The sequence below is a fragment of the Pongo abelii genome, chromosome 20, assembly GCF_028885655.2.
Source record: "Pongo abelii isolate AG06213 chromosome 20, NHGRI_mPonAbe1-v2.0_pri, whole genome shotgun sequence".
NCBI classification, from domain to species: Eukaryota; Metazoa; Chordata; class Mammalia; order Primates; family Hominidae; genus Pongo; species Pongo abelii.
This window is the reverse complement of record NC_072005.2, coordinates 52,209,137-52,224,241: the sequence shown is the minus strand read 5'-3', so window position 1 is coordinate 52,224,241 and position 15,105 is coordinate 52,209,137. Positions and strand designations below refer to the sequence as shown.

Sequence of the window (15,105 nt, the reverse complement as noted above, 5' to 3'; positions counted from 1 at the left end):
ATAGCAGGCAGTAAGCAGTGAGTCAGTGGGTGGAGCTTCATCTGTATTTACAGCTGCTCCCCATCACTCACCTTATTGCCTGAGCATTGCCTCCTGTCAGATCAACAGGAGCATTAGATTCTCATAAGAGCATGAACCCTATTGTGAACTGTGCATGTGAGGTATTTAGGTTGCACACTCCTTATCTAATCTAATACTCCTTATCTAATATGAGAATCTAATGTCTGATGATCTGTCACTGTCTCCTGTCACTCCCAGATGAGACCATCTAGCTGCAGAAGAACAAGCTCAGGGCTCCCACTGATTCTACAGTATGGTGAGTCGCATATGTAATATATAATGTATATTATTTCATTATATATTACAATGTAATAATAATAGACATAAAGTCTACAATTAATGTAATGTGCTTGAATCATCCTGAAACTATCCCCCTCCTCCTTTGTCCATGGAAAAATCGTCTTCCCTGGGAAACCAGTCCCTGGAGCCAAAAAGGTTAGGGACTGCTGTACTACAACATTCCTGCTGATCACAAAACCCACGCCACTACCTCATTGCTAATAGTCCTTTTACTTAAAGAATCCCAAGAACTGGTCTTAGGAGACAACCAAGATTCCAGAAAGAATGCTGAACAATTGATTCACAGCCTTGCTGCCACAGGCCAGACCACCAGGTGGTCCCTTCCTCAAGAAAACCATCCTAAGCAGACACTGGTGACCTGCATACCCTACACCTCTCCTGCTTTGCCCAGCCCAGCCTGCATACCCTACCCCTGATGTCAATTCCCACACTTTGCCTAATAAAAAAAGCCCTACCAGCTCTTTTCAGGGAGTCACCAGGGAATTCTTTCTCTCTTGTGCTGCGTCTGTCCAGGCATAATCTCCAATAAAGGCTTGTCTGGGAAAACTATTTTGACCTCTTGTCAGTTTCTATTGCATTGAGAGCCCAAGAACCCATGACCAGTAATGTATTATTTAGGGGCTTGCCTGGGATCATGGTGTAGAAAATAAAATAAGTAGAGGTTCCTCTTCAAAGGGACTTTCCTCCCAGTCTAACTGAGAATAGATGGTAACCTCTCTTAGAAGCAAAATTTACTCAAAGACCTGTGCTAATATTCTTAAATATCTGCTAGCCGTAATAAATAAATCAATATACTCTGTGTTCTTAGCTACCACATTTTAGCCTAGATATTTGCCCTGGCATGCCTGAACAGGCCCAAGCAAGCATTAGGTCATAGCCTATTCCTCTTCCTTATTTGGAAGTGCTTTTGCCTCTCTCAGCATTCCACAAGTTACTTCCTGTCTTCCTTTGTTTTCCTCTGCCTTTGCCTCTTTGAGAAAGTTCTAAGTTGCTAGCCAATCAGGTCAAGTACAGAATGTGAGGTCCCATTCCAGCCAACGGAAGCCAGACACAGCAGTAGGGTGGCACATCAGGTTATAAATGACCCTGTCTCCTTTGTTCGTGTGTGCTCTCATGGCAAGACCGCTAGCAAGCGGCCCTCTTTCTGCAGAAAGTAAACCAGCCTTGTTGAGAGATCCTTTGTCTCAGTGTTGATTTCTGTGACACCGAGCACCCATTCCCAACAATGAGATGTGGGGAGCCTTTCTCTCCCTGAGGGGGAGACCTGTGAGCTGATGGGACTGCTGGACAAGATCCCTTCACGGCTGACAAGCAGCTGCCTGAACTTCTGATTCAGTGTCGCCATGATGGTTGTCTTTCTCCAGCCTGCCAGCCCTCCTTGCCTCCCCCATCACTCCTGCAGGCAATGCTTTTCTCCCTTCCCTTCTTGCTTTCTCTCCTTTTCACTTCCTAACTTTTCTGTCACTTAGGGTGCCTTGCCTCTCCTCTCCTAATCCTTAGTGGTTTGGGTCACCTGAACAGAGATCTGTGAGGGACAGGTTGAAATCGTTGACTACCTGGATCTGATCAACTCAGCAGGCAGTGGGACAGAGTGTACCTTTCCCCTGGCCTAAGTTGGTTTGGGTTCCAGTCCCAAGAAAAAATTCTATCCATCTCTCCCTCCCTTTCTCCCTCCTTCCCTTTCTTCTTCTTTCCTCTCCCTCTCCCTCCTTCTCTCCCTCTATCGTTTTCCCTCCCTCTTCCTCTCCCTCTCTCTCCCCTTCTCTGTCACACTGGCCCTCAATCCTGTAACTCTATTCAAAACCCCTCACCACTTCACTTTCTCTTTGCCACACCACGTGAGGAGGGGAAGCCTGTGGACTTTTCTGTCATCTGTGTGTTTGGATATGTGAGTCTATCAACTTTGGGTGCTGGCTTTTTAAGGAGAGAATTGACAGCACGTGGAACCAAAGTTTGTGTCACTTATGTCCCAATGAATTTTTTTCTTTCTGTGCATTTAATTCAATATCTTATTTTCCCATGCAATCCACTGGTTGGCCTCTTGTAAAAAGGAGAGACTTTTGCCTATGGTTCCATGAAATGGAAAGGGATCATTTTCTTTTGTAACGTGGCTTGGCCCCCCACAGCTATGCCACACGGAGCAAGGTCACCAAAGTTGCTCAGAAAAAGAGAACCCAAAACCCTAGCATGCCAGCAAAAGGGTAAGAGTTTCTTACCAGCCAGGCTTCTGGACTTTCTCTGTGTGTGTGTGAAAACTGGTTAAGTGAATGGCAAAATTCACTGTTTCCCTCCTCTGCAAGGCTTTAACCCATTTCCTGTTGGCCAAGAATATTCTTATCTTTAATACTAATGTAAAATCGTATACATTTCTGTGACGTTAGTATTAGAGACAAGTTCTGTTTAGAAATAACTCCAAGAACAGTTTTGTTTTTGTTGTTGTTGTTTGAGAGGGAGTCTCGCTCTGCTGCCCAGGCTGGAGTGCAGTGGCATAATATTGGCTCACTGCAACCTCTGCCTCCTGGGTTCAAGAGATTCTCCCACTTCAGCCTCCCGAGTAGCTGAGACTACAAGCATAGGCCACCATGTCCGGCTAACTTTTGTATTTTTAGTAGAGACAGGGTTTCACCATATTAGCCAGGCTGGTCTTAAACTCCTGGCCTCAAGTGATCTGCCTGCTTCAGCCACCCAAAGTGCTGGGATTACCGGCATGAGCCAAGAAGGGGTTTTTATGTTTTATTTTCACATTGAAAATCAGTCATATTCGCTTCAGCCTCGAAGAGCATGTTTACATAAAATTAAATGGGTGTTGACAGCAAACCAGACCTAATAAAAAAAGAAGTCGATAAACCTCTGAGACAGAAATTATTAAAACATTAGAATGCTCATCCTTTCCAAAGCCAAACAATGTTTACAAAAAAATTTCATCTGAATTCCCATTTTTACATTTTGCTATTTTTTAGGAAGAGGGTTCAGAAAATTACTTTGGAGCTCTTAAAGCTGACTGCACAAATACTGTTGAGTAAAGCTTAATGTAGTGTAGTAAGGAGAGAAATTTTTGTCTATTATTAAAATTTAAAACAAAGCTACTGTAAATGAACCAGACACTACCTAGAAAAATTACATATAAATCAATTGAACAGAGTCCATCAACAGATAAAGCTAATAATGGAAAACTGAGATGTAAGAAAAGTAACATGATACATTAGAAGAAAAGGGATCAAACTAGTCAACAAGTAATTTCAGATTCAATAGGACATTCATTAGCAAGAAAATTAACTTAGACTCAGCATGACATCTTATAGAAAAAGTTATATGTGAATAAAAATGACTAAAAAGAAAGTAAAAATATAGAACTATTCATAGAACTTTACGTTGGAGATGGCCTCCTTACGTAAGTGGAAGCCAAAAAGTGGAAAGAAGATGTAGGGCAGTGGTGAAAGACACTGCTGCATAAAAATTTAAAATATCTCAAAAAAGAAGACTCCACCAGCATTACTGAGAAACAAACACAAAGGCTTGAAAAACATGCAAGGAAAACATATAACAGACAAAAGGTTAGTATCTCCAATATACAAAGAGCATTTATAAATTAATAAGAAGGAAGCAAACAACCCAAAACAATTTTTCTGAATAGTGTATCATTATTTACAGAAAAGGAAATATACATCATTAAACATAAAAGTAATGAGAAATACTGGGAACCTTCATCCAAGCTCGTAAATTTCTTCTAATCTTAGTTCTTGCTCACTTTATTTTTTTAATTTGGAACCTACCAAAGATAATAAATTCCTCTTTTTGCCACAGCTTAAGCTAGTTTAAACTGGCAAGCAACCACTTACAAGTAACCAGTTTATAAACATAATGAAAAGGTGCTTCCAAGAACCTCGATATACAGCATGTAGACAAACAAATGCCATATTTTAAATAATATGGTATATTCTTTAACTCATCATCTGATGCTTGCTGGGGGAACTAAAAGATTTATCAAAACTCTAAAGAAGTTATTGCCCTGTGAGATAATGAAAAAGGCTGTTTTATAGGAAACATGTACTTCACCCGCTTAGTTCAGGAGACCATACCCTGTAATATTTGGTTTAAATAAACAGTGAACCTGAACCGTTGAAACTGCATGCAGTCCATCTCACATGCAATTACACCCATAGGCTCAAAATAAAGGGATGGAGGAAAATCTACCAAGCAAATGGAAAACAGAAAAAAGCAGGAGTTGCAATCCTAATTTCAGACAACGACTTTAAACCAACAAAGATCAAAAAAGACAAAGAAGGGTATTACGTAATAGTAAAGGGTTCAATTCAACAAGGCCTAACTATCCTAAATATATATGCACCCAACACGAGAGCACCCAGATTCAGAGAGCAAGCTCTTTGAGACCTTCAAAGAGATTTAGACATCCATACAATAATAGTGGGAAACTTCAATACCTCACTGACAGTATCAGACAGATCATCGGGTCAGAAAATTAACAAAGATATTCAAGACCTGAACTCAGCACTGGGTCAAATGGGCCTGACAGACACTACAGAACTCTCCACACAAAAGCAACAAAATATACATTCTTCTCACCACCACATGGCACACACTGAAAAATCGACCACATAATCAGACACGAAACACTCCTCAGCAAATGCAAAAGAAGTGAAATCATAACAACCACTCTCTCAGACCACACAGCACAATCAAATTAGAAATCAAGACTAAGGAATCTGCTCAAAACCATACAATTACATGGAAATTGAATAACCTGCCCCTGAATGACTTTGGGGTAAATAATGAAATTAAGGCAGAAATCAAGAAGCTATTTGAAACTAATGAGAACAAAGATACAATATACCAGAATCTCTGGAACACAGCTAAGGCAGGAGTAAGAGGGAAATTTACAGTACTAATTGCCCACTTCAGAGAGCTAGAACTCAGCTTCACAACATAACATCACAACTAAAAGAACTAGAGAACCCAGAGCAAACAAACCCCAAAGCCGGCAGAAGACAAGAAATAATCAAAATCAAAGCTGAACTGAAGGAGACAGACACACACACACACCCCCCCCACACACACACACACACATCAAAAGATCAACAAATCCAGGAGTTGGTTTTTTGAAAAAAATTAATAAAATAGAACACTAGCTAGATTAAAAAAGAAGAGGGAAGATCCAAATAAATACCATTAGAAATGAAAAAGGGGACATTACCACTAACCCCACAGAAATAATAACCATCAGAGAATATTATCAACACCTCTATGCACATAAACCAGAAAATCTACAAGAAATTGATATATTTTTGGACATATACACTCCCAAGATTGGATCAGGAAGAGATTCAATCTCTGAATAGACCAATAACAAGTTCTGAAATTGAATCAGCAATAAATAGCCGACCAACCAAAAAATTTCCAAGACCAGATGGATTCACAGTTGAATTCTACCAGATGTACAAAGAGCTGGTACCATTCCTACTGAAAGTATTACAAAAAATTGAGAAGGAGGGACCCCTCCCTAACTCATTCTATGAGGCCAGCATCATCCTGATATCAAAACCTGGCAGACACACAACAAGAAAAGAAAGCTTCAGGCCAATATCCTTGATGAACATCGATGCAAAAAATCCTCAAGAAATCCCGGCAAACTGAATCCAGCAGCACATGAAAAGCTAATCCACCATGATCAAGCAGGCTTTATTCCTGGGATGCAAGGTTGGTTCAACATATGCAAATCAATAAATGTGATTCATTGCATAAACAGAACTAAAGACAAAAACCACATAATTATCTCAGTAGATGCAGAAAAGGCTTTTGATAAAAATTCGACACCTCTTCATGTTAAAAACTCTCAATAAACTAGGTATTGAAGAAATATACTTCAAAATAACAAGAGCCATCTGTGACAAACTCACAGCCAACGGAATGGGCAAAAGCTGGAAGAATTCACCTTGAAAATTGGTACAAGATAAGGATGCCCTCTTTCACTGCTCCTATTCAACATAGTATAGGAAGTCCAGGCCACAGCAATCAAGCAAGAGAAAGAAATAAAGGGCATCTAAATAAAAAGAAAGGACATCAAACTATCCCTGTTTGCAGATGACATGATCCTGTATCTAGAAAACCCTACAGTCTCCACAAAAGCTCCTTCAGCTGATAAGCAACCTCAGCAAAGTTGCAGGATACAAAATCAATGTACAAATGTACATCTTTTGTACAATGTACAAAAATCACTAGCATTCCCATACACCAACAACAGTCAAGCCAAATCAGGACTGCAATTCCCATTCACAATTGCCACAAAAAAGAGTAAAATACCTAGGAATACAGCTAACCAGGGAGGTGAAAGATCTCTACAAGGAGAACTACAAAATAATGCTCAAACAAATCAGAGATGACACAAAAAAGTGGGAAAACATTCCATGCTCATGGATAGGAAGAATCAATATCGTTAAAAATGGCCATACTTCCCAAAGTGTTACGGGATCCCTGGGGTGTCGCTTCACCAACCAGAAACTTCTGTGGCCAGTGGCTCCTTTGCTCGAGTAACCAAATACCACCTGTACCCCAATAACTTACGAAAAAATTAAAAGTAGATTTTTTAACATTTTAAAAAAGTAAAATTAGTGACTCTAAAAAAAAAGAAATTGCATGCAGTCTGTCTGTTGTCTGTCAATCAAACATCTATCTAATATCCAACCACCCATCCATCCATTATCTATCTATCTACCTACCTACCTACCTACCTACCTATCTACCCACCTACCTACCTACCTATACATCTTACCTATCTACCTATACATCCGTTTAAGAACAATTTTCTGGGAGGATTGATAATTTTCATTAAATCAGCAAAAATTGTCTGGGACCTAAATTATGTTGAAACTTAGTGCCAGACAGAAAGTTATTTCTTCCTTCAAGAAAATTTAGACTAAGAATGATTGCCTATGACCTAAATTGTCAATAGTTCATGGAACAAGATGTGTATATTTTGTTCTTTCTTTCTTCTCTCTCTCCTTCCTTCCTTCTTCTTTCTTTGCAACAGCATCTCACTCAGTCACCCAGGCTGGATTACAGTGGTGCCATCACAGCTCACCACAGCCTCGAACTCCTGGGTTGAAGTGATCCTCCCACCTCAGCCTTCCGAGTAGCTGGAACTGCAGGCATGCACCACCATGCCCAACTAATTTTATTTTTGTTTTCTGGTACAGACAGGGTCTTGCTTTGTTGCCCAGGCTGGTCTTGAACTCCTGGCTTTAAGCTGTTCTCCCGTCTCAGCCTCCCAAAGTGCCAGGATTACAGGTGTCAGCCACTGCGCCCAGACTGTTTTGCAGCTTTCTTAAGAAAGCACAGTTGAGGAGAGAAAACACTAAAAGCTTGACACACGCCAGCTACTGTGCTGGGAGCTTTTCAAGTGTGACTTCATCTGATCCTCATAAATATACTAAGTTTCAAATTAGAATGACTCTCCTCCACTCAGAGATGTACATATATATTCTACATTCCCATACCCTTGAACTAGTGATGCATCTTATCATCAATAGGGTCTTGCAATAGCTGTCAGACAAGCAGAGTGACATAGCCGCTGCCACTTGTACAGGGACGAACTAAGTCTTCAGGTTAATATTCTTGACACTTCAATTAAGTTGTGTGGATTGCTTACGTTTCATGTGTTGAGTGTAACTGTCATTTTAAATATCAGAAAACACCACGATTTGGCTCGTGTGTTGTGTATGCAGAATGACACATTAATAGAAGACCACGACGTAAATTCACTGTTAATGAAGCACATGCTCATTGTTTTAGGAATGAACCCAAGTACATATTTTCTTGCAGATCAACAACCAAGTGCTTTATGGGGCACAAGAAGATAAAGGGATGAAGAGTATCACATTTTGTTTCTGAGATAGGCACAAAAGGATTGCCTAGCACAAGGAAAACAACATAATGAAAGGCAGAAGGAGTTGTCAAAATCTCTAGGAATAGATGAAAGAAAATTCAAAGAAAGAAGGGGCTAGTGTCACCAGTTCAGTGATAACTTGCAGTATGGGTGTCAGCAGCTTAGAATAAAACCAAACTGTGCATGACCAATGCTGTTGGTAGGACTGAGAATGATGTTGTGTAAGAAAGCACAGGGACCAATCTGGGGCTGAAAGATGATTCACAGGAGGCAGCTCCAAATGTGGAGACATTTTAAGAAATCTACAGATTTATTTCCCATATATTTTTATTTTTCTATTTGCCTTCCAAAAGTCTACGTCTCAACATGTTGCAAGAAGCTCTGTTAATAAGTATAAACATTCTAAGTGATGAGATTGCATCTTAGAGTTGTAAAACAACAGTGTATCTTTCAATAACATCTTAGTGTTAATGAGATACAACATAAGGATTTCTCTAAATGATTATCATTATAAAATGCATTAAAAATTATCCCTTCAAGCTGCCCCTTGCCACTTCTGTAAGATGAAAAATTATGTATACATTAACTTCCCAATGCCCAATAGTAAAGCTGAAGTTTCATTTGGAATAAGAATGATAATTGTATATTAAAGATATTATTATTTGTCCTTTGTATTTTACCTAATCAAACTCAAACGTTTCTTTTTAACATTTGGTAGTAAACAAGCTGACAGCCTGGGCTCACTAGGAATCTTCACATTGTTGGCCTTCTTAGGTTCCGGGGTAGGGAAGAGCAGCCTTGTGCATCCAAATCACACCCCACACCTCCGCACATGTACAGGAAGCTAAGAATGAAGCTCAGAAAAGGAGAACCATTTCAAAGGCTATGGTACAGGCTGGATGAACTTAAGTCAGCAACTCTTCCCTATGCTATGCCAGCAAGTGAAGGATGGAAAGTCTGGCCAATCCTTGGACATTTTCTGATGGAATTATCACACGTCCATGAAGGCTGAGGTCCTTTCCACAGCTTTAGGATTATTTGAATTTGTCCAAGCCCTTCCCTAGCTGGCACTTGCCTGGCAGGCCTCAGTTTGCCCTGCCCTTTCCTCTGTCTGCACACCAAGTACTAAACACACCTAAGTACTACATCACATATCATTGGCCACTAATATAATACGATTATGAAAAGCAGATGTTTAGTACTTTCCCTGACCATGTAACTAAGATGCTAGAGGTGTCTGAATCCTCACGCCAAGCACACCAGGAGATTTGGGCCATTGCTATTCTCCACCCCTACTCCCCTTATTGGAGTTTCCAGAGCCGTGGCTCATCTGCTAGAGCAGGTGAAAACTCTAATGACTCCAGAGCAAAAAATAAAGTGGCTTCAGAAAGGGTCCCCTTGACATTTCCAGAGACATCATGCTTGGGGAATTTAGAAGAAGCAAGTATTAGGAAGGGGAGCATGTGAAACCAGATGGGGAAGTGGCTGAAGCATTCTCTCTGATTGGAGCTTAGTTGGGCACTGTCTCCTCATCAATGTTGGAGCTTGAAAACTCTCAGAAGCCTAACTTGGAGTAGGATCAGCTTACACTCATTCACCCTGAGGTCTGCAATAGTATACGGAGAATGCAATGAGTCAGTCTGCAACTTTCGGCTCTGTGGTCCCTTACGCCACCCAGTCTCCTCCTTAAAGAAACTAAGGAATGTGCTTGGGAGACTTCGGTTATCTTCAAGGAATGTGCTTGGGAGACTGCAGGTGGCATGATCAGCAACCATCCAATCAGTAAACTTACCAGGGTAACAGACAAGCCCATTTAGGCTGTCTCCATAAGTTCCAGCCTTTTACCACTCTTCTTCAATTCTCCTAGAGCCTCTTTGGAAGCATGAGGCCACGATGCTGCATCTTGGGCAAGTAGGACCCCAAATCCAAACATCATCTCATCTCATCCCCAGTGCAGTTCCCAAACCTCAACCCGATTTATTCCTCTTTATCTCTAACATTATTCCAGCCTCCTGTGCCCTACTAGTCACCTCAAAGGGTGACTGAGCGTGCTGCTCAGGGCCTGCCTGAACAGGATCCCATACAGACTTAGCCCCAAGTGATAATCTCCACCTTAAAACCACCCTAACCTCTGTTTGTTGGTTGGTTGGTTTTTTCCATAATTGTCACATTCTCAGCTCCATGTTCCAACCTTTTTTCTTTCTCCCTTAGCTCTTGTCTGCTGGACAACAGTCTTCCTCCTCCAGTGTTCAAAAGGAACTACAGGTAAGGACAGGACAGGGAAGAATGAGGAGGGAAGAGGTGATGTTGGGAAAAGAGACTGGGAATTGAGTATCTGTTCTTCCTTGGATGTACACCATCAATGTCTGCCCCCAGATGCTCCTGTTGGCTCAGGACTGTGACTGTGCCAGCCGGCGCCCAGGTGTGGGAACAAGATCTATAACCCTTCAGAGCAGTGCTGTTATGATGATGCCATCTTGTCCTTAAAGGAGACCCGCCGCTGTGGCTCCACCTGCACCTTCTGGCCCTGCTTTGAGCTCTGCTGTCCCAAGTCTTTTGGCCCCCAGCAGAAGTTTCTTGTGAAGTTGAGGGTTCTGGGTATGAAGTCTCAGTGTCACTTATCTCCCATCTCCCGGAGCTGTACCAGGTAAAGGCCCCTACCTTGCTCTTAACTAAAGGAATGACGGAGAGATGAGGGATACAGAGGGCTTGAAGAGGAACTCCTGTTTGTGGAGTTCTAAGGGCAAAAGAGTCAGGCTGGTGGGAGCAGGGGAAAGCAAAAAGAAGAAGCAGATAAGCTATAAGTCTGCCTTTCTTCATGGTCCAGGACAAATAGCCCTCCTGCATAAATAACTCACAATCTTCTTGCACCCAGCTATCACCAGATCCTCAGCTGGCAGAAAAATGCAAGCCATGCAGTTGCCTTCCTGATGTAAAAAACTAACATGCTAAATAATCCAGTGTCGGGAAGACAAAGATGTTTTGCTTCTCTGAAGAAGGTTATAATAATATACAGTATATGTATATGCAGGGAACAATTGGTCAAAAGTGGCTTTTTGTTTCCCCAAGGGGAGACTGGCTTTGTAATTACAATTTTTTCCTTATTTTACTTAAAACTGGTAGAGTCTAAGTATTGTATGAAGTGTCCATGATTCTGTCAGTAAATTTGAGCACATTTTTATCAGTTAATGTCAGTTTAAGTAGTCCTTTTGTTTGTTTCTATTTTTAAGGTGAATTTTAAATTCTATCTGAAATCAGTAAGATACCTTGAGAAAAACTGCAGTGAGAGGAGGTATGTATCCTTTTTCAGGAGGAACTGATATCTCTGGCTAAATATTTGTCCTTTTATTATGGTTTCTAAGTCAGTTATTTTCTTCAGCTTTAATTTCATAAAATTAAAAAAACTATTAAAAAAATTCCTGTAGCTGTTGGAATAATTAAAAATTCTGGTGCAGTGGTGGTATATCAATCTTTAGAATTCTTAAGTATTCTAATGTTTCAAGTTGAGGTCATGCTTGGGAAAATCATGTCATAGCATTTACATTATTTTCAAATGTCATTTTTTTTACCCTGGAAAAGTAATGATGTTCATCATAACCTTAGCAGCCTGGATAGTGAGCTAAACAAACCCTTGGAAGATTAAATTTTAATCAAGTAGACTAGGAATACAAAAAACAAGTCCTTCCTCCCCTTCCTCCCACCTTTACAATCTTACTGGAAAGGTGTTCAGAAATTAAAATTTGTATTTGCTAAGACTTTATTCTGTTGGGGGTTTTAAGGGGTAATACATGTAATGTAAAATGTACATAAACCATTGCAGTTTTTTGGGGCATTTTTCCATGCATCAGTAAGTTGTCTGACAGTAAACGACAATGTAACTTACAGAAAGTAATTAAAAGTTATATTCAGAATAATAGCAATCAGGCCTTGGATGTTCTTTATTAAACTCTTTTCAGGCAGTAAACTTTACCAAAAAAAATCTGTCTTTTCTAAAGTTCTTTTGCTAAAACTGTTGACTATGGAAAACAAACAACAAAAAGGAATGTTTTTAGTCTGCTGCTATTATTAACATTTGTTATCTGTATCTTTTGGCTCAGGAAATGTCTTCATCTATTCGTTCCATAAGCCGATCTTTAACAGGGTCACCTAGCTCATTGGGCTGTGTAAACAGATGTGCTGGGAGAAAATTATAATATTCAGTATTTGTCCTAGATATCAAAAATATTTTGACAAGTTTCTTTTTAAGATAGTTTCTAAAGCCTTACCCTGACTAAAGATGTTTTGTACAAATTATATATAGCCTGCCTGATCTACCAACATGGCACAGAGAATCACAATCAACAATGTGGGGAAAGTCAGGGCAATGGAAGTGGATGTACACTTTTTATACTGAGGGCTTAAACCAAATTGTCTTGGAATTAAATGTGTATTTCTGCAGCTTTCAGTACAGAGAAAAAGAAGAAAGTGAAGCTGTGTCAGTTTTAACATTAGCTATATCACAGCATGTTTTAAAAAGATAGATGAAGTCATTTACATAAAGGTACAGCATTGAAATACTATGTTGTGTTTGTTTTTACATTTTTACATTTTAAAAATGCAGTAAAAGCCAAGTTAAATTTCATTAAGAAAGAAATATGCAAATCAGGTCACTGCAATCTTGCCATTATCAGTACTGTAAGTAGCTCTCTCCAGCACAAGCACCATCCTATAAAATCCCCAGCAAGCCTTTGTCTCTTTGCAGTCAGGTCCCCACTTGCTGTTTTGCCTTTGCTTTCTTGCAACATATTTTTCTACTTTTTCTAAAAAATCTACCTTTCTTTACCTACAACTGTCTTGGTGAATTCTTTTTACTACCCACATGACACCAACCCCAGATAGTCATCACCTGCGACACCGCTGTTTTATCTCTGGCTAATTCTGAAATCTTTCCTGTCTTCTCCTTGTCTTTGTCTCATAATTCCTCAATTTTTCTTTCTCCACAGCTAAGAGAAAATAATACTTATCTCAGTGAGCTGTTGAGATGCATCTTGGGAAGATGCTCAGGCTATGAGTGTTGGAGCAAGTGGGATGGGAGGAAAATCTTAGAAATTTTCTTCTTTTTCTTTTTTTTTTCAAGACAGGATCTCACTTTGTCTCACCCAGGCTGGAGTGCAGTGGCATGATCTCAGCTCACTGCAGCTGCAGCCTCAACCTCCTGGGCTGAAGTGATCTTCCTACCTCAGTCTCCTAAGTAGCTGGGACTACATGCACATGCCACCACATCTGGCTAACTTTGGTCTGTTTTTTGGTTTTTTGGTTTTTTTGTAGAGACAGGATTTCATCATGTTACCCAGACTGTATTCAAACCCCTGAGCTCAAGCAATTTGCCTGCCTTGACCTCCCAAAGTGCTGGGACTATAGGAGTGAGCCACCAGTATAGTGGTGCCTGGAACTTTCTAAGCACTGAAAAATGTACATGTTCCATCAAATGTGTATCTTGCATGCAAGTAAATTATTTTAAAAAGGGCTATAAATTGGATATGAATTAAAAATAAACCTAAGGCTTCTTAAGTTTATTTTTTTAATTTTTAACTTTAAATTGACAAATTGTAGTTGTATTTATGGGGTGCAGCATGACTGATGAATTCAATGTGGAATAATTAAACTCAAGGAAATTAACATATCTATTACCTTCAATATTTCTCATTTTTTTGTGGTAAGAACACTTGAAATTTACTCTCTTACTAGTTCTGAAATAGACAATACATTGTTTTTTTACTGTATGCATCATGCTATGCAATAACCAAATTATAGAAGTTCATAATATCTGTATCTCCTTGGTAAATTTCTCATTCATATCCCAAGCTGAATTTCTGATTTCTCTGTATTGGTTTTCAGATTTCTATTGCATTGCATTTTCTTTAAGATCAGTATTTTTAATTCTTTATCTGGCATTTTGAGGAATTCTTTGTTATTGGGATCTGTTGCTGGAAAATTGTTATGATCTTTCATGTGGTGCCCTATCTTCCTGCTTTTTCATGGTGACTGTGTCCTTCTGTTGACATCTACACATCTGGTGCAGCAGTCAAGTCTGTTAAAGTCAAGTTTGTTAAAATTGCTTTTGTAGGGGATAATTTTTTCCTGAGGATATATGTTGTTAAGACACTTTGATTTGGGGCACTGTGATAGGAACAGGAGGCAGGGAAATTCTAGGCAGAAAAGGGCAGGGTCCCTGGTAAGAGACCCACCCTCGAGGCTGGAACCATGGCCCAGAGGGGGAACTTTACATCCCCGTTTTCCTGCTCAAATGTTGCCTTTTCCAAAACCACCCCTGGCCTGCAACCCCCCCACATCCTGTACCCATAAAAACCCCAGCCTCCACTGGCAGACAGCAGACAAGGGGAGAAGAGGCGAAGCAGCTGGACATCGGAGACTACAGTTGAACTTCAGAGAGAAGCAACTTGACTTCAGAGGGATGGCTCGATGGCATAGCTTTGGAGAGGAGCCCAGCTGGGGATGGCCAGACTTCAGGGGAAGAATACCTTCCTGCTTCATCCCCTTTCCAGCTCCCCTTCCCGCTGAGAGCCACTTTCATTGGCAATAAAATCCCCCACATTTACCATCTTCAATTCGTTCATGCAACCTGATTCTTCCTCGACACTGAACAGGAGCTCAGGATACAGAGGGCTGTCACATCGAGCTGTTCAACACCTAAGCCATTCATGGATGGCAAAGCCAAAAGAGCACTGACTGTAACACTCCCTCTGAGGCTTCATGGGTTGTGAGCATGCCCCAGATGCTGCTGCAGGGCCAGTACACAGTTGTGCTCCTGCCAGTGCCCAAAACACACCCACCCTGGCTCCTGC

At 40.5% G+C, this 15,105-nt stretch overlaps 1 protein-coding gene across 1 annotated transcript; it reads left to right on the top strand.

Annotated features, from left to right (window-relative positions):
* Window positions 1–7,403: 7,403 nt before the first annotated feature.
* On the top strand, window positions 7,404–14,868 carry IGFL3 (IGF like family member 3). Its single transcript, XM_063720143.1, is given in 5 exon segments — window positions 7,404–10,167; window positions 10,472–10,525; window positions 10,637–10,907; window positions 11,491–11,552; window positions 13,377–14,868. Coding segments are annotated over 4 exon segments (354 nt in total). The 5' UTR covers window positions 7,404–10,142; the 3' UTR covers window positions 11,495–11,552; window positions 13,377–14,868.
* The last annotated feature ends 237 nt before the right edge of the window (window positions 14,869–15,105 follow it).